Source organism: Scylla paramamosain, chromosome 5, assembly GCF_035594125.1.
Source record: "Scylla paramamosain isolate STU-SP2022 chromosome 5, ASM3559412v1, whole genome shotgun sequence".
Lineage (NCBI taxonomy): Eukaryota > Metazoa > Arthropoda > Malacostraca > Decapoda > Portunidae > Scylla > Scylla paramamosain.
In genome coordinates, this window is record NC_087155.1 from 1,629,209 (window position 1) to 1,649,614 (window position 20,406).

The 20,406-nt window shown below is 42.1% G+C and overlaps 1 protein-coding gene and 1 long non-coding RNA gene across 2 annotated transcripts in view; one reads left to right on the top strand and one right to left on the bottom strand.

The window, feature by feature from the left end:
- Positions 1-327: 327 nt before the first annotated feature.
- On the bottom strand, positions 328-3,829 carry LOC135100270 (blastula protease 10-like). Its single transcript, XM_064003138.1, has 6 exons — positions 3,520-3,829; positions 3,390-3,437; positions 3,068-3,115; positions 2,764-2,844; positions 2,416-2,596; positions 328-2,318 (listed from the first exon to the last, which is right to left on the bottom strand). The coding sequence occupies exons 1-6, from the start codon at positions 3,646-3,648 to the stop codon at positions 2,044-2,046; spliced, it is 762 nt and encodes a 253-aa protein (XP_063859208.1). The 5' UTR covers positions 3,649-3,829; the 3' UTR covers positions 328-2,043.
- Positions 3,830-6,387: 2,558 nt separating this feature from the next.
- The window catches only part of LOC135100271 (uncharacterized), a 45,826-nt gene continuing 31,807 nt past the window's right edge, over positions 6,388-20,406 (top strand). Inside the window, exons 1-2 of the long non-coding RNA XR_010268564.1 lie at positions 6,388-6,803; positions 19,954-20,037. This is a non-coding gene — a long non-coding RNA (uncharacterized LOC135100271). The remainder of the gene's footprint in view (positions 6,804-19,953; positions 20,038-20,406) is intronic.

Here is a 20,406-nt window from a genome sequence, read left to right on the forward strand (position 1 = left end):
CTTCGGCCTGACACACTGAGGCAGAGTCAGACACGTGCACAGTGTGAATACAGTGTGTGTAAGACAACGCCAATAAACACTTCCTTGCCTCTTGACACTGTCACGATCGCCTACTTACTTACCTGCGATCGTACGTTCCCGGTTATCTCTCCAAGAAAGTGGACGTTACACTGATCCCGGAAAGTTTTAAAGTTCTGGATTTTTAAAGGCTTCGAGTGCCTACCCGACCTACCCGAAATCGTCAGAATTATCTCTCACTCCACCTTTACCTTGACTCAGCACACCTGGAATCACCTCTAATACCAGATTGTTGTTGCGGGAGTAGAAAACACGATTATTCTATGTTACAAGCACATATATTAATACTAATAATAATTCACAAACAACATGAGGTAGTACACGTTACTACATGACGTTCTCGTCACTTCCCACGTCACCAGAACCCGTTTACACCTCCACCAGTCACAGAAATATTTCCCCTCAACCGCAGGAATTTTACCCGGACGCCATTACCGCGTCCCCAGACAATAATTCCCGTATTTCACCTCCTCAAGCCTCACAGGAGATTACCATTATCACCAAAGATTACCCATAACACCATAACATCGTCCCCAAAATCACCAATACACCACAACACCAACTTCCAAGGTCAACACCACAACCTCCACTCACAAAATGGCTGCCAGTTTGACCTATGACTCCTCCCAACAGCGTCACCGGCACAACTCAACAACCGAATTTCAGCGGACAAGAGCTCTTGGTACCACAAAAGACTCACTAACCTGATCCTGGATATCAAGGTTATACCGCTACACCACTAATACCTCCACAAACTCACTCCATCACCAATCCACACCAAGATCCTTCCCTGAGAGACGCCTTCCCTCCACCTTTCCTCACGGCCTAAGGCGCTCTGCCTTTTCCCCTCCTTGGAATGTGTTGTTGCCCACTCAAGCTCCCCTCGTTTTCAACGTATTTCACCTCAATTGTACTTCCTTCCTTATACATACAAAGATATAGAGAACTTAAATTTTGAAGAGGATAATACTACATGATATAAAATGGGTAAATAAGCCTTACACTACTTATAACAATAATAAGGATAATGCCCGAATGGCAGGTAACCGGAACACGGGGACACTAAGAAAACATGATCCCATTCAAGGTAAACTCGGCCAATAACATGACATCCCCTTCCCAAAAGAGGCGTGAGGCACCTGATTAGGATGCCTCACGACTAGGTGGTGCGCGGGACAAGGCATCGGCAATAATATTCTCACTGCCTTTCACATGGTGAATCTCTAAGTTATAGTCCTGTAAGACCAGGCACCACCTCATCAGCCTCTGATTGGAGTTTTTCATTTTATGCAAGAAAATGAGCGGATTGTGGTCGGTGAAGACCTGCACAGGCTGTCCCGTCCCTTTGACGTACACTTCAAAATGACTCAAACTCAGCACTAGGCCCAAAGCCTCTTTCTCAATAGTGCTGTAAGCCCTTTGATATGGTAACAACTTCTTAGAATAATAGCCTATGGGGTGCTCCATTCCCTCATGTTCTTGCATTAACACACCACCCACACCATTCTGACTGGCATCCACGTACAATACAAATGGTTTTTCATAATCAGGCATGCGCAGCACCGGGGCACTGACTAACATTTTCTTAATCTCCACAAAAGCTTCCTCACAATGCTCATCCCAACAAAATTTTGACTTCTTATTCAGCAACTTGGTCAGGGGCATGGCAACATCAGAGAAATTTTTACAAAAACGCCTGTAATATCCACTGGCCCCTAAGAATCCCTTAGTTCCCTCTTGAAAAAAAAAAAAATAATAATAATAAAATAAATAAATAAAAATAAATAAATAAATGAAATAAATAAATAAAATAAATAAATAAATAAAATAAAATAAAATAAAATAAATAAAAAAATAAATAAATAATTCAAATCGTATGGTTGAAGTATACGAAAACATAAGAAAATAAGGGACGTTGCGAGAGGTCATCCAGCCTACACGTGGCAGTTTCTCTATAACACATACCTAGCTACGCGTATTTCCACCCATCATCCCATCCATAAATTTGTCTAATATTCCTATTAATTCAACACTAACAACTGGTTGACTTACCCTAGTACATCCTTCTCCTATTGACACATCCTGGCCGGTTTGAAAGACGAGACCCACGTAAGAGTAACACCCTTGCCCTTTCATGAAGCGGAGGTGTGGCTGCGCAGTGTTGTCTGTTAGATGAAATCGTTTGCAAGTGTGCGTCTCCCAGTGATTGATTGCCGCGAACACCGCCCTTCGATCCACCTCTGTTGATTACGTTACGTATAGAATTTTACTTTGTTATTAGGATGTGATGTATCATAGAGGGCGTGTGACATTTGTTTTATATAGTAAATTACCTACCATTGTCAGCGAATAAAAAGGGGACGTTAACGAGGCCTGTAACTGCATTCTTTGGCCATCTTCTGAACACATTACCAGTCGCCTTCCGCCCCGTGATGGCTTGCCACTGCTCCGGCGTCAGCAGCATGTCCCCTTCGTGATCCTCTACTCTCTCCGGGTTGGTTTCCAGGAAGTTGCGAGTCTGCATGTTTAAAAAGAACACAAAAAAAAGTATTTAAAGATTTATTTAAAAGATATTTAAAGAAGATTTCTTTAAAGATATTTAAAGAAGTATTTAAAGAACAGATTTATCAATTGGTCATTTATCACGGGGACAGCAAAGTAAGGTTGTAGCACTTCCTTACTCACCAATTTCAAATGATCTTCCCGGCTTTTCTCTCGCTCTTCATGCGTGCTGTCCATGATGCTTGTGTGATCCTTTATATTCGCCTGAAAAGCAAAAATTCCTGTCTTTCTCCTTTCCTATACCTCAAAATAACGTGTATTCGAAAGAAATTTTAATCGATCAGTCAGTCAATCACTATCAACGGGTATTCGCAAGTGTGACTTGCTTTCGTTGCAGTGAAATTCTTGAGTAAAAAGCCATCACCATTTATAAGCCAACACTCAGTAAAGCAAGTCCGCAAGATACGGATAGATGGCATGTACGTACCTGATCCTCAATAATAGGTGTCGGTGTCACCGTCACGTTTGCGACAGCCTGAGGAAAACTACATTTTTACACAGGAATCGTTAACCGCTCCGAAAAAAAAAATAAATAAATAAAAAAATAAATAAAACATATATCAACCATAAAGGACAATATGCTCACAGATGTGCCAAGTTTTCAAATTAAAAGGGAAAAAGTATCCCTGTCTTTCCTTCTACTGGTTTCCATTTTCGTAAAATATTCTGAACCCATTCTTCAGCAATGTCTGCGTGGCTTGCAACTAGCAATACAAACAGGAATGAGCGAGAAACACTCCCATGCCTACCTGGTCATCAATGATAGGCGTTGGCCGGGTGGTACTGCTCGATTGAGTCTGGGAGAGAAAATAACATCGTCAGATTTTATATTCCTTCATAGATGTGTGAAAGGAAACTTAGCATTGAGTCTTCCTGTACCTGAGGCGGAGAGCTTGCACTGGTATGAACGACGAAGAGTATCGCCACCCCAGTGAGCAAGGGCATCATGTTGAGTCCAGAGTCCATGAGCCTGTGCCGTGTTGTGTGTGTTTGACCGAAATGCAACATATATCCCTGGTTTTAAATGCCATGCTTGCCTCAGTCAACAGGCACACTTGTCTGGCCAGGCTGAGAGTTGGCGGGAAACGAGGGGGTGAACCACCTGTATTTAATGATGTAGGGACTCGTATAATTTAAGACCTCAGATGGTATACAGCCTGCTAGAAAATTCTGGCACGTCTCAGTAATTACACGCATCCAATTCCAAGAACACAACTTTATATATACTGTAATGTTACCACCTTCGCTAACTACACACAAAAAAAGTTCTTTGGTAATAATGCAACACAGTATAGCAACAGAAACATCATAATATATCTAGATGGTATTTTAACGTCTATAAAATACACTTGTAGATACTTAAAGGGGCATGTGCTGGCTGAAATTCTTTCGTGTATGGATGTGTGTGTGTGTGTGTGTGTGTGTGTGTGTGTGTGTGTGTGTGTGGAGTCATAAGTTACCTTCACGAACACCTTTGGCCCCGTTAAGAGAGTGGCGTGAAGGTGTGTTGGCGGTATGCATAATGAAGGTGTGTCGCTGGACGGGCAAGCAAATGTGTATGTGATGAATATGTTATACACGCCTTACCACACACACACACACACACACACACACACACACACACACACACACACACACACACACACACACACACACACACACACACATACACACTCCTTTACAATTTGTTTGTTCATCGTAACATCTAAACTGTACTTATTATCTTAATATTGCGACGTACTGTACTGCACATAAATGAAGAACCGAGAAAAGAGGAAGATGGAAGAAAGCATGGGTAAGAACTTTAGTGAATTACCTCGCCTCATTACGAAGGGAATGACTGATGGCACTGAAATATTACTCATTATCGTGACATTAACCATGGGTCTCTGTTTCATTTGCCATAATTTTGTACCACTCCTCACAAAGATATCTGAAGTGCTGTCTATTTTAAGGGAAGGGATTTGGGATTGATACCAGTACTCTCTCTCTCTCTCTCTCTCTCTCTCTCTCTCTCTCTCTCTCTCTCTCTCTCTCTCTCTCTCTCTCTCTCTCTCTCTCTCTCACCACAACACTCGTTTTTTACTGGTACCCTCCTTCCCTCATTCACTCACTTCATACTTTCACTCCGTTCATGACTTCTTTGCTTTATTCATTCACTTACTCACTTACTCACACAGCCGGTCAGTTCACCACACCATCATCTAAAAAAAAAAATTATATATATATATATATATATATATATATATATATATATATATATATATATATATATATATATATATATATATATATATATATATATATATATATATGTGTGTGTGTGTGTGTGTGTGTGTGTGTGTGTGTGTGTGTGTGTGTGTGTGTGTGTGTGTGAGCGATTACGTTAATTTCACTTCAAAACGTTCTTCTAGTTTTAAAGACATCACTTTTTTTCATCATAACAGTGATTAAAAGCAACATGTTATGGATCACAAGGCACATCAAAGTTACCCATTCAACATGGAGGAGAAACGTTTTTTGTGACGGCCACCCATCTTTGTATGAAAAATTAAATGGGAGACTCTGATAACTGAATGAGGTCTAACTTTTCTTTTGAACTACAATGTATCACGCTCATACGAATGTCGCTGTGGTTAACTTGATAGACGCAGGTATGAATGAAATCAAATATTTACGCAAGTGACTGTAGTAACTAAGGATTTTTCATCAAGTTACTTAGTATCATATATTTCCATTTACAATTTTGATATCGTGATCTTCCTATTCATCTTTTTTTGTTCAACAAAACACTAGTAGTGAAAATAGTATGAGCAGTGGTGACATTTACAAAGGTAGATGTAGAAGCAATAATAATCGCTGTTGTTATCGATATTGTTAGTTGCTTGTTGTTGTTAAGGTTTGGGCGGAGGAAAGACAAAAAATCATTATTCCCTCATTATTTCTTTGTGGGTGTCTCAGATGTGTATCTCTTACCGCCACGGGGACGATTTAACTTTCACGTGCAAGTTCACCGACAAATTCTACGAACGGAAATCAGAAGAATAATACCGATGATATAAAGTGCCACAGCAGCCCAACAGAGAGAACATTCTTATCTCATTTTTCTCTTGACGCTCCCACTTGTATGTATCTGTCTGCCTCACCTATCTGTGTATATAGAACTTGAAGTCTTCTGTGTCTTTACCAGGATAGCATAAGTAAGGATAACAGCCTTTTCCAAAACTTCATTGCTTCATATATCATTAGTGTTTTAGTTGTTATTGTTGTTCTTGTTGCTGTTGTTGTCATCATCGTCATTATCATAATCATCATCATTACTACTACTACTAGTTCTTCTGCTGCCTCTGTTGCTGCTGTTGTTACTACTGTAATTATGTTCAAAGCTATTGTTCATGCACGTCATAATCATTGTCTCTATCATCGTCATAATCTTTATCCTGTTTCTTGGAATGTATTGAGCTAAATGGTGTCTCAAAATTCTGCTGAACGTGTTGAGAGCAGAAGTTCTTAAGAGTTCATAAGAAACGCAGTTGTTTTTATGATAGGAATTCTTATGATCATGTAATTTCTTGTGTTATAAAGAAACATGCGATCCTCGCCACTAAAATGAAGAACACTCCAGCCTTGTGCACTGTGGAAACAACATGAATGCGCAAATATTCACCAATACGTGACCCTTCTCGTCACCCTATATTTATACAGAATGTGCTCTACTTCATCTGCAGTAATAAGGACATCGTGGTTTATAGAGTATTGCTACGGTCTTGATGTCTGATAAATCAACTGTATGCGGTTTCAAAACCTGCCGCCTCGTCCCACAGGTCGTGACCGGCATCCAGTGTTTCTAAGCTGCTGCCTCTTTTTGTGTATTTATCTCTTGTCTGTCTTATGTTCCTTGTAGTGTTTTAATGTTGATTCTTATAGATCACATGATACCTAGTGTATTATTACTTCTCTCCATTGGTTAAGAATGCGGTCAGTTCATTCAAACGTTTTTTTGTTTTTCTTAGGGTAAGTGAGGCAGTGCAGCAGAGTCTGGCGGGTCAGTGTTGGTGTGGCAGTAGTGGTGTGAGGGTGCGTCGCTGTGAGCTCTGCCTGGCTGTGACTGGGCCGCTCCAGCCGGGGATTGCCAGGATGGGTGGACGGACGGTCATTGCCAGGTAAAACAACAACAGCGGGCTGCTTGTGGAGGACACGGGTATGAGATGTGAGATCACCATCTCAGTCAGTAGCTAGTGTCTTATTATTTTTTATTTTTTTTTTATCTATATTACGAAGTTAGCTAGGCAATGACCAGTATCTGCTGTTGCCATCCTGCGATACTAATTTGCAGCATGCGCCATGGCAAGAAAAGATTAAAAAGACATACACATTACTGACCCAAAAGATTGTGAACAATAGTTACATTCTTCATCGGGTAATTGTAATCCCTGAATGTCAAATCCTAAGGTAATACTTCCCAGGCAGCAAAGTTATGAAGTCAGAATTGTTGCACCGATACCTGAGGAACTGTATGATGGAAATGATGCACCAAGAATTTATGATGCGATATTGGAGAGAAGCAGTCTGCCGCTGTGGCATTCTGAAGAACATTTTTTTTTTTTTTAATGTAACGAGTCCCTTTTCAATGGCATATTCCTGTCCGTGTGTGTTACCTGAATTTTTTCTACATTTCCTCAAATCAAAGAGGTGCTTAACTAGTTTTCGACCCACGCTTATCAAAATATGCGCATCCCAGATGTCAGTTGGTTGAGCGGGTCACTTGTGGTTCCTCTTCCCATGATGATTTTGACTCCCCCCCCCTCTCTCTCTCTCTCTCTCTCTCTCTCTCTCTCTCTCTCTCTCTCTCTCTCTCTCTCTGTCTCTCTCTCTCTCTCTCTCTCTCTCTGCCTCCTTCATCACGTTTTTCTTACTCTCTCCTCTGCATCATTTCTTTTTCAAGCTTCATTCTTCTTCCTTCTTCGTTACTCATCACTGCACGGCAGCTCACCCTCCTCTTCCTCTGCATCCGCCGCCACTCTTGTTTCATTTCTCCCTCTTTCTTGCTTGACCCGATCCGTGTCTTCTTACATCCCCGCCTTCAGGTTTCCGAGGCATAAATCTTAACGTTCCCTTTTAACATTTCCTCTTAACGGAGCCATGCCCTTCCCCCCGTGACGCTTCCAGTCTTCCTTCTTCGTGGCTCTCCTTTTGCAGGTGTGAAAACTCGAGCTGCAGTTCAAGGGATCAAAGGATGCATTTAGTGTCACCAGGCAGTTTTACATTACTTCGTTTCCTTTTGAATTTCATCTCGTGTGGACTGTAGGTAGAAATTTAACTCTCCTTATGTAACCTTTATCTGAACTTATACTCGTACAGAAATGTTTCTCCTTTTCTTACCTCTTTTCCCCGTACAGTTAAGTATATACCAGTGGCACTCCAGTTGTTAGCTAAATCCAAACGTTTCCCTTCCTCCGTCTCGTTCTTCCTCCCATTTACATATATAGCAAGTGTATCTCAGTATCAGGAAAAAGGAAAATTTTTGAACGTCTTCACAGAACCGTGTTTAGTCATATACTTGATTACATTCATTCAATCAGACGCAGAGGAAGTTACTTATTAATGACTAACTTGGGTGACGTGGCATGGGTGGAGAAATGAAAGCTCGACTGCTTGGGGTGAAGGCCATTGGTGGGGTTGGTCAGGGCGCAAGGGAAGGGTAAGTAAGGGCATGGGTGGAGCTCGGGCAAGAGTAAGGGGTCATCAAGACGTGAAGGCAGATTGAGGGATAAAAGGAAATGGAAGTAGAGAAGATATGGATGGGTGAGGGCGGGACAAGTCGGAGCCGTCAGGGTATGAGTCGTGACCTGGGAGAATGGGCAGGGCACGAGAGAGAGAGAGAGAGAGAGAGAGAGAGAGAGAGAGAGAGAGAGAGAGAAACACGTGCCTACTGGAGCGTCTTCGGGAGATGGTAAGGGGAAGGAAGGGGGGGAAGTGCTGGGATGCTAGGGAGAGGAAGGGGGAAGTGGAGTGGTGAGTCTTGCTGACAGTTAAGAGCTTGTCCGCTTATCTACACTTATACTTTCTCGTACTTAATTTTGGCAGATATTTATCTGTTATATTTACTAACCAATGCGTTTGTAACATAAGCACTTGTGTAAATGATATTATACTATTGAAAGCAATTGCAAATCCCGTTTTTTGTCAATAGAAGTTACAGTCTTCACTTTTGACAATTCTATTTTCGATGACTAGAAAAGTATGCAACCAAGGATAAAGTCTTATTGCTTTACGTCATTCAGAACCTACTTTCTTAATATTACTTTCGCATCAGTGATATTAATTTAAATTACAGGCGGGTTACTCGTCATTATCAATCCTGTGTAGCGAACGAAGCAACGAAACCTGAAATCCGAAATATTGACGGGTACGAAGGTTGAGGAAAGGTCAGGGTCGGGAACTCGAAACGTCTCATTTTAATTCGAGAGGGCTTCGGATTCTTGTTTTATTTCTGTAGGGTTCACTTAAGTCTTAACCTTTTTATTTTTTATTTTTTTTCCATGAGTGAGTGAGTGAGTGCGTACTTTCAAAGCTGCACCAGGAGGGATAGATGGACAACTGCATGTGCAAGTTGGGTGCGGGACTCTTAACATTGGTTTGCACTGAGTCAGTCACATGAATCTTTATCACTCTTGCCCACGACTATGATGGTGAGGGAACAGGTTATCTGGGGGAGTGTAAACGTGATGAAGCGGGACCCGGATATGTAAGGAATATGAGACCACTGCATTTTCATTTACTTTAAGATAAGAAGTTACTTTATTACTAGATGTTAGATGCTAATTATCGCAAGACGACAACAACACTGATAATGTATAACAAAGAAATGCAGCAGTAGTTAATAAACTAGTAAATAAATTAATAAAAGTGTGTGTTAATATACATAAATAGCTAATACTGCAATAACAATATTAATAACAACAACAGTTACAACAACAACAACAACAACAATAAAAAAATAATTAAAAACAATAATAAAAACAACAATAAGAGCAACAGCACTCATTACTCCTAACAATCAAGCTCTCTCTCTCACTATTAACGACACCAATCTCCCCTTTTCACCAGAGCATAACAGCCCACCAAACCATCCAGCCCATGCACAAAATCCCAACAGAGGCTACGATCAACTTAAAAAAAAATCAACGTGGTATTGCTTGAAGTTAATGAAGAGAAACAGAAAATCCTAGTCTGGTGAAAGATTGAGGGTTTAACTGAAATAACGCAGCGCATTACACCTACTAACAAGGCTCTCTCTCGTAATTTACTGCCGGGCCGCATTGATCGAACCCGCGCCGGTGGTGAGTGAAGCGTGCACAAGGACCTGATGAAGAGGCGATGCGAGTACCCACCTTTGTTGTCCTCGAATCAAAGGACGATGGGAGTATAGGTTGACCGCGTCCTGGCTGCCGCGGGGATTATGGTGTTCCTTTATTGTGTTTATCATGCGTTATATTATCCTCTTAATGGCTTTGTGTTAGAGGATCTAATACCACCAATGTACTTATTTTTTTCTCTATATCTGTACTTTTTTTCCTGGTCTTTGTTAACGTTTTAATTGATTTCTACCCGTGTCTCCTCATTTTACCGCCACAAGCATGTATTTTGATAGAAGCGTAAGTTTTGGTGTAGGTAAACGTAAAACTACACTGGGCTGGTGCTTGATAAACTTAGGTAAGTCAGCCTTTATACCCTCCATTTGTGTTTATAAAGGGTAAAAGAAAGAACAGGGATAGGAAGAGAAAGGAGGAGGAGGAGGAGGAGGAGGAGGAGGAGGAGGAGGAGGGTCAAGCAAAGGAAGAGAGACAAGAAAATAACAGGGAGCGAGGAACGAAGAGTGGGGAAAAAATGCACTGGAGGGGAGGAGGACGATAAGAATTAAGAGGAAGTGGGAGGCAAAAAGTGTTTGTGGTTGGTGGCGGCGGTGGAGAAAGTTGAAGGAAATGAGCAAGGTATACAGTGCTTAAGGGAGGACACGGCATACATGCCTCTCCTGTCACTGACCCTTACATCATTCTGAGTCGCTGATGGAACATGACCAAGGCTAAGACATATAAGAGGGCAGGGAGAGAAAATGGGAGACGACCTGGAGTGTCAGCGTTGGTTGCTGAGGGAGTTACTGCTTACGGTGAGAAAGAGCAGGATAGTGAAAGGACGGAGTGTTTATGCCAGGCAGCGGTGATAACATCGTAGATAATCCCCATTTCCGAGGCCTTATTTTAGTCTTATCTCCCTCGTACTTTACGGTCTAGAATGCCGGTGTGATATTAAGGGCTAATTAAGTATGTGACTGTGATCATTGACGACTCGCTGGTCAGATTGCAGTCACCCCGGGCGCTACTGAGGGAGCCCCGCCCGACACGACAGTAGTGATGCACGCCAGCCCCTCCTCCCATGCTCATCCACCTGCAAAGCGACACCTGTCAGAGATTAAAAGCTGGTAATTAATCTCATTGTGACAGATTCTGTGAACATAAGCAGAAGTGGACACAGTTCCAACCAGCATTAAGACGTTCATTGGGTTTCCTGCGAGCTGCGAAGACCATTGAGATATAGTATACTGAAAATCACCTTAGATTTATTCCTCGCGCCTGTCTGAGCTCACAAGCATCAGCATAAAAGTAATTAAAGTACTCTGGCAGGATTTAAGCTTCGAAAACTCTTTTAAGTACTTTTTAAGAACACTTCATACAAGGAAGCTACTGAGAAAGCAGATCCGCCTCGGCAAAATAAGACCAGGGATTTATTTGCCTTTTTTTTTTCTAGTTAAGCCAGACAGGCAGCATTCCCCGGGCGCTGGCGTGCCGACCCTGACCAGAGCTGGGGAAGAGAGGATAAGCAGGAAACGTTTGACTCTATGTTCACTTAGAAGATATTTATGTTCAGGTACACACACACACACACACACACACACACACACAGACGTTGCTATACAAAGCCTACATAGAAAATTAGGTATCTTACTCTCCCAAATGCAGATTGACGAGACGCAAACAGGAAGGTGAAGGAGACAAGCCAGCCTTGTTACTTGTTTACCAACACACATACAAATATACAAACATAGATCCACGTACAGTACATGCAAATGGACTGACTAACTGACTCACTCAACATTATTCAGTGACTCGTGTATAATGTACACGAGTACTTCACATAATGCAGATAGGCAGGCTAGCTGGTAGCCTCATGTAACGTTGTGTACAAGTACTGTCACGCACGTATTCATACCTACAGTACATCAGCACACACACACACACACACACACACACACACACACACACACACACACACACACACACACAAACAGGACTCCCTCTGTACAGTCGTTAGTGCTACATTTAAAAGTTAGTCCATTTTTCATTATTTTCAGTGTCACTTTCCCCCTCAGTGTCGTAACCATGAAAGCATGTGACGCCCACACCACTCTCACCCCGACCTTGCCCAGTCCTCACCTCCCACACGCTACTCTCCCTCCGTAATAGTGATACGTGACACTTCATAATGTAGTCTTCTTATTTTTCGCCTTCACGAGTTTGGGATCTAGTACAAAGAATATTCAGAGGTGCTTTCCTATTTCTTCTACTTTTTTTTCATCTTCTTTATCTTCTTCTGTTCTTGTTTTCTTCTTGTCCTCCTTTTCTTTTATTCATCTATATATTTATTTATTAATCTATCTTTTTACTCCTCTTCTCGTTTGATACGTTAGACTTGTGGAGAAAAATAACGGAAAGTAATACACGATATTCGGTGGTTATGTGTACAAAAAAGTGTGTGTGTGTGTGTGTGTGTGTGTGTGTGTGTGTGTGTGTGTGTGTGTGTGTTAAGCGTGGGTGTGTTCATGACGGTCCCCTTGTGCGCGGCGAGCCTCTGAGTGGGTCATCTGGCGGGTGTAAGTGTTTGCTGGGCGTCCTGAGAGCGAGAGATGGAGCTTTAGGGCGCACGTTTTTTCTCTCTCTCTCTCTCTCTCTCTCTCTCTCTCTCTCTCTCTCTCTCTCTCTCTCTCTCTCTCTCTCTTGTCCAAGTTAGAATTTATTCCTGCATCTGACAGCCTCGCCCGCACACTGGAGTAATTATAGAATTAGTGTGACCTAAGACGGTAAATGGTTGAACTCAAAATGTCATGTACAGCGTGTTCGGATGTGTTGTTAAGGAGAATGCTTGAAAGTAGAGCCATCGGAAGAATATAAAGCTGCATTGTATCCGGTCTTAAATTTCACCAATAATATAATCAGGCATGTAATCATGAAAATAAATTTGTTATCGCTTGTTGCGTGTATGTTAAAGTCTTCATGTCCCCCTCACATTCCGCTATATATATCAGAAAGGATCAAGAAGTGACACGGGTCTGAACCGCACGTCACTGTAGCCTCTCGGGTACGAAGGTCCACTCGTCAGGCAAGCAAATGTACAGAACGATGCCTTATTTCACTGGCCTCGTGGAGGTTACCGGACCTCCTGGGGGAGGCCACCATGGCGGACCGACACCCAAACATCCAATTAAGGAATTGAAGAGAAGGAGACTCAGAAGGAGAAGGACCCTCGCGTCTGACCAGTATGGCCAGAGCAACCTTTACTCACATCAGCGTCTACTTAGCGAATATCTAGTACCGCTAATGAAAGGCAAGGTTGAGGGAACACCAACGGAGCTAAACAGTTAACCCCGGCAAGTTACCTGCTGGGAGTCTGTGTATCTAGGAAATCTGAGAGTTGAATTATTAATGTAGAATCAGATGTGTGGCCCATGTGTGAGAAAGTGAGAGGTGAGGCGCTGAAAGCGAGGAGGGGCGACGCCGCCAGACACACCCTGTTTATTACAGGATCGTCTCAAGCCCGGCGGGCACCTCTTTGTTCGACGACTTCTTTATGAGTGTTATATTTTCGCTCTCTGGGCGGAGCTGTTGCCAGTCTTTTGGACGGACAGGCGATCCTCGTGGGGTGGAAAGGAGGGGAGGAACGTGAGGCTCAGAGTATCATTTCCTGTTACTTGATGTCGAGGTTAGTGGAATCTACTCGCCCTGCATTAAATAACGAAAGACTAGAAGCTGTCACCCATCAGTCATGAGGATATACGAGACCAGTGTCGCCTTTCCTGCATGCCATGAGTGTGCTTTTACCAGAGCACTTACTTTGTGTTTTGTGTGTTAGCAAGGTAGGCAGTCTGTGGATCTCAGTCCACTTAAGATAAGTATTTTATGAACTAATCTTCCGAGAAGAGTGGCGAAGTGTAAACACAGGATGATACATTGACCAGAGGTTTAAGTCCACAACCTGAGCCCAGCCACCATTGTAGTAGTTATGACTGGTCTCGCCTTAACACAGGTTTAGAGGTTGTCAAGTGATGGGTGGCGGTGGTCGACATGGTCACCGGTGAGGGTCTTTATATGGGTTTCCTTGGCGGGGCTTTCGTTGCCGGAGATTTCTCATAACTCAGACTTTCCTACACTATTATTTAGTTGATGAAAATTATATATCATGCCCAATTTTTTTCTTTACATAACCTTTTTTATGTTAGCGTTCAAGTACTGTAATAAAGAAGCGGACAGACAAAAAGAAAATAAGGAACAAAAGTAAAATGAGTGAATATGTAGACAATATTTTTTAGTTTACAGACAGGGAGGTGAAGCTCGCAAGATATCGAAGTTTACCGGAAAACGTTCCCAAAGACATCATGTTTTTGGAGCAGGATATTGGCAGGATTTTTCGAGCGGAAACCAGACCGGTGATGAGGCCTGGGTTGTTGAAGGAATCGAAATTAAGGTGCCGCCCTAGGAGTTTGAATACTGTCAGAGCAAGGGAACGAAAGTTTAAAGGAGTTACTCAGAGAGAGAGAGAGAGAGAGAGAGAGAGAGAGAGAGAGAGAGAGAGAGAGAGAGAGAGAGAGAGAGAGAGAGAGAGAGAGAGAGAGAGAAAGGACACAGACAAATAGAAACGAGACTCTAAAATTGAAAGAAAAACATCGTCAGAGTTCAGACAATTGAATAAGAACGAAGATCAGAGTGAGGGAGGGAAGTGGAGAAGTGCCACCAGTGAGATGCGACTTCCAGCATGAGAAGAAGGAACAATAAATGCTACTGTACTGATAACTGGAAGACTGGTGGCTCTGAGTAAATGTGTAAAGGAGCGAGGACGAGAGGGACTGCTTTCTTTGGGGGTGACTGGGGACTGCAGGAGATTGTTGCCTACCAGGAACCAGGAAAGTAGATAGAGAGAGATCAGGTGCCAAGGCTAGAAACCTCACCAGCTGCTACTCATAATTAAAGTTTACATTGTGTGTGTAATAATAATAATAATAATAATAATAATAATAATAATAATAATAAACGGTTTATTCTTTAGGCAGTCAACAAACTGAAAATGTACATTGGGGGTGGGGGAATACTTGACATTAATCCTAAAGGTAAGTCAAATCTAGAAGAGACTATTGATTGATGGCTCGCACCATGGTGGGAATCGCACTGAGTCTGTACCGGTCCATACGTGGCGCCTTTAGGGGCGTTATCTTATTGTGGTGTCTGGTGACTCGGGTAGGGCGAGGCGCGTCAGGCGGCAGCATGTTTCTGAGACGTGGATGATTCAGAAGTCCCCTTCCAAACTTCTCTAGGGCCTCACTGTACCTGGTGGATAGTCTGGACAGCTTCAGGGTGTTCAGGGCTTCTTCATAGGTGGTGTATGCATGGCCAAGGATGACCCTGCACGCCCTTTTCTGCACACTCTCCAACTGTAGCTGTTGAGTTTGTGTGAGGGAGGAGGACCACGCTGGGGAGGCGTACATGAGTTTGGGGAGGATGAAAGTAAGATACATCCCTCTTAACTCATCTGTCGGCGTCCCCAGCGACCTGAGTCTGCGCAGCATGTACAGCCTGTAGGTAGCTGATCTTATGGTGCTGGCGACATGCTGCTTCCAGGTCAGCTGGTCGTCCACCGTGACTCCGAGGAGCTTGGCACATCGGACCACCTGGAGGGGGTGAGGGCCCACTGAGAGCTGGGGAGGGGGCACTGGTACAGAGGAGGTACAGAAATGCATCACCACAGTTTTGTTGTGGCTGATGGTCATCCTGCTCTCCTCCGTCCACGTCTGCAGCCGCTCCAGGATCGCTTGCAGTGGCGAGTAGTCCGGGTTCTTGGTGGAAACTGGGACGCCCACGGTGCAGTCGTCCACATACTTCCAGCGATGGGGGGTGTCAGTGAGGGCGTCGTTAATGAGGAGGAGGAAGCATAGAGGACCCATCTTGGTCCCCTGGGGGACCCCACAAGTCAGCTGTTGGAAAGTAGAGACAGAGCCCTGATGGCGAACGGCCTGACGCCTCCCTGTGAGGAAGTCGGCTAGCCACGCTATCAGGTTAGGAGGGAGACCCAGACTCACTGCCTTGCTGATGACAACAGTGTGATCAACAAGATCAAAAGCCTTTTTGAAGTCCACAAAAGCAACAGCTAGAGAGGTGTTTCGCTTGTCCAGGTGGCTGTGGATGAATTCAAGGAAGCTGGTCAGGTAATGGGAGGTGGAGGTGGCTTTAATATTTCCAAACTGTCTGATATCCACGGTGTTACAAATTTTGGTGTAGGCCCAGTCATATACAAAATCTTCACAAATAAGGCTAGGGATGGGGGTGATAGAGACTGGCCTGAGGTCATTGAGTGACTGTGGACTGGAGGTTTTGGGGATGGGGGTGACGTAAGATGTCTTCCAGTCCTCGGGGCAAGAGTGTTGGGAGAGTGAAGCGTTTATTATTGAGCATAGCGGTGTTGCTAGCTCTACAGCAAATTCCTTGTAAATTTTTATAGGAAGGTCAGTGGGTGTGGTGGATCTTGGTTTGAATTTGAGTATTCTCTTAAAAACATCCACCGCCTGGACACTGGGGGGATGAGAGGGGGCCGGAAGATAGGCAGGAAGCAGGCAGGAATGTGTGTGTGTGTGTGTGTGTGTGTGTGTGTGTGTGTGTGTGTGTGTGTGTGTTTGTGTGCGTGACTGTGTGTGTGTGTGTGTGTGTGTGTGTGTGTGTGTGTGTGTGTGTGTGTGTGTGTGTGTGTGTGTGTGTGTGTGTAATAATAATAATAATAATAATAATAATAATACTTTATTGCTCTTACAGAGAATTTGTCTTGTGGTTGCCAAAGTATAAAAGAGAAATATAGAAGTATAAAAATTCTTAAAACTATCAGTTACATCTATTAAATTCTCAATCATAAACTATTAAAAATAGAACACATTAAAATATTAAAAACATTAAAAGTATTGCTGATGTCCCTGAGTGCTGCCTTCCTTTACAACTGTTGATTCCCATTCAATATCCTGATACTAGATGGAACATACGACTCCCTATACCGAGATGTTCGGCCCTGCACAGATCTCCATCTTCTGCCAGATGGTAACAATTCGTAACATGTGTGCAATGGGTGACTGGGGTCTTTTATTATGATATTGCTTCTCTGAATAACCGCTCGTTTATACAGTTCCAACAATGGTTTTGTATTTTTTACTTTTAATCGGCTACATTTCTTTATTATCTTGCTTAGTTTAGTGTGTGTGTGTGTGTGTGTGTGTGTGTGTGTGTGTGTGTGTGTGTGTGACCTTCATGTGCACCACTGATGCATGTACGTGTGTAAGTTCACACACACCTTTTTAGTTCTCACTTTTCGTGTGTAATTTTTTTTTTTCCGGCTCTCTTTAAATTTTCGTTTTCTTTTTCATCATTCCCTTCCTCATTTCTCTGTAGATCTGCTTTCTCGTCTTTTGTATGTTATCGTGTCCCTCTTCTTATGTAATTTTTCCCTTTTTTTCTTCTTATTTCATTCTTTTACATTGATTTTTCATTTTTTATACTGCCTCTCCCATCTTCCGCATTTCTTTCTTTCAGTATTCATCTATTTTTCGTACTTCTTTGCGAAGTCCTTCATGATACAAACTGTTATCGTGTCCTATCCGGAGACTGGGAAAAATTCAGCACGTGCATCGTCACAATGGGGGTTTCCATATAGTAAGTGAATTACGTAGTTACGTAATCACTTACGAATTACGTAATCACTTACGTAATTCACGTAATTACGTTACGTAATTCATATTAAGTATTGCAGTACTTTATTTGTTGTTTTATATAAAGTCAGCTCAGCATAATCCTCTTGGTGAGCCTTATAAAATATTAATTTCGGTAATTATCAAAGCAAAATACTTTCCCTCATGCAAGTGTGTGTGATGACAATTTTTTATTTATTTATTTATTTATTTTTTATTTACAGATCCGTATCTTTGATAATGTAGCGGCCAAGCGGAGTACATTTAGTAATCAACGTTGAAGTATTTCCCGGTGGAAGGATGATGGATGAGCTGAGCTGAAAGAGAACAGGAATGAATAAGGGTCTGCGCAAGAAACAAAGCAGAAGGGGGAATACATTTTAGGTAAAGGTGTACTGAATTAGCCAGAGCAGTAAAGAAAAAGATACCCTATACAGGAAAAAGAATTATGAGATAAGGGACGCAGGGGAAGGTAAATGGAATCTGAGGGTGTTACTGCAGGTGTTCAGGACAGAAGGTGAAGACAGAGTGCTCGGTTTTAGACAGCGAATGGAAAAGTGACAAAGAGCATTCAACAGTAGTATTGTATTACTGAGTTAGTAGATTCTCTTAACTGGTCTAAAGCCAACATGTTAATGTGAGTGTGTGTGTGTGTGTGTGTGTGTGTGTGTGTGTGTGTGTGTGTGTGTGTGTGTGTGTGTGTGTGTGTGTGTGTGTGTCTGTGTGTGTGTGTGTGTGTGTGTGTGATTATAAACTGTTTGCCGTAAGGGATCCGGAAGCGTGCGGTCAGAATCTTGGCGGCCTAGGGGGCGATGGAGGCCTGTCTCGGGTGACGGCGCCGCTCAGTACCTGTGTCATTAATGGGAAGGAACTACGCGGGTGAGCACACACACACACACACACACACATACACGGAAGGGAATCATAAGTTTTCAGCGGTTAACAATGTAAGTCGGATGGAAATTGTATTACTCTTCGTTGTATGCAATATTGCGGCCACGAAGTACGATTTGCGCTTTATTTATCACAAAGTGTAGGTGGAAGTGAAACAGGAGAAGAAGGAGGAGGAGGAGGAGGAAGAGAAGGAGCATCAGCAGGAGGAGGAGGAGGAGGGAAAGGAGAAGCAACAGCAATAACCACAATAAAAGTAGGAACAGGAGAAAGAGAAGGTAGAAGGATGAGAGTAGGGGGAGGTAAAATAGGAGGAAAAGTAAGAGTAAATGAAAGGAAAGAAACGGAGTGAGAAAAAAGAACTAGGAATATTTGTAGAAGACAGGCAAAATCCAATTAATATCTTGACAGTCTCTCGTATGTTATTTATCAATTGTAGTTTTAGCGTTTGTTACAATACTACTAATGATATTCTAAAGGAGGAAAACTTTCTACCAACCTGAAATAGAAAAAAAAATATACGTAACTTGATCACCAATTAATGTATAAACATGTCAAAAAAAGATGAAAGAGTAGGAGCAAATGATTCAGTTCGTTAGAAGAGCCCTGAAAACTATTAGTGCGTGTAAATGTAATTGTAACACGGAAGGGAATAATGTGTAGCTTTCCATTACTCAAATACAGACGATTGTGTGGCAGACATTTTTTTTTTCATATTTGTATACGTAATGAAAACAAGGCTGCCGCTGCGAGAAAAAATGTACAGAAAAACAAAAAGGGAGGAAGTAGATCAGAGGAAATTAATGAAGAGGTAATGGTGTACTGGAAATGTAGCAATGGGGAGCGAGGGAAGTGGAGGAAAAGGGAAGAAGAGAATCCTGCCTGAGGAGGTGAAGTTTGTGAAGAGTTAAGCTGTTCATTAATGAGAGAAGAATGTAGCTCTGTGTTTGCTGTTTTAGGGAAATAATGAACGTAATGATCATAAATGAGGTGCATCATTGTAACAGGAAATGCACTGCTGATTTATTATTATTATTATTATTATTGTTATTATTATTATTATTATTATTATTATTGTTATTATTATTATTATCATTATTATTATTATTATTATTATTATTATTATTATTATCATTATCATCATCATCATTATCTCTAATATGATGATGATAATAAATATAACTCTTTCTTCAGTATTATCACCTTTTATGTACATTCTCACCTTTCTTTCCAATCATTGATACTTATACACACCCCCAATAGCATTACATTCCCTTCTGTGCTGTCTTTATCACCACCTGACCCGCCCTACTTCAGTTATACCTTTCCCTTCTCACTTCCCTCTAACACAATATATTTCTCTCCCACAGGTAACTCCCGCCTCCAGCACCACCGCCATATACCCGCCTCGCTCTCTCTCTCTCTCTCTCCCTGCCGGCCATATTAACACTCAGGTAAGGTAAACCGATACACCTTTTATTGCTTTACTGCAGTGTCGAGAAAGAACAGGTCAGGAGAGGTGCAGGAGAATAGGAAGAGGGGAAGTTTTAATCACTGCATGTCACTATTCGTATCACTGGTTTGTTTTCGTTTTTATCTCTATTTCCTGTTCATTCCTTTTTTTAGTATGTTTTCTTTTTTTTTAATCCGTGTGTTTTATCAATTTTTTTCTGTTATGTCTCAGTTTTTTTTTTATCTGTCTCCCTTCTATTCTTTTCATTTTTGGTTTCGTCTTCCTCTTTTATTTTCTATATATCCTTTTTATCCTTTGGTCTGTTTTATTTGTGTTTTATCTGTTTCCCATCTATTCTATTCTCTTTTTG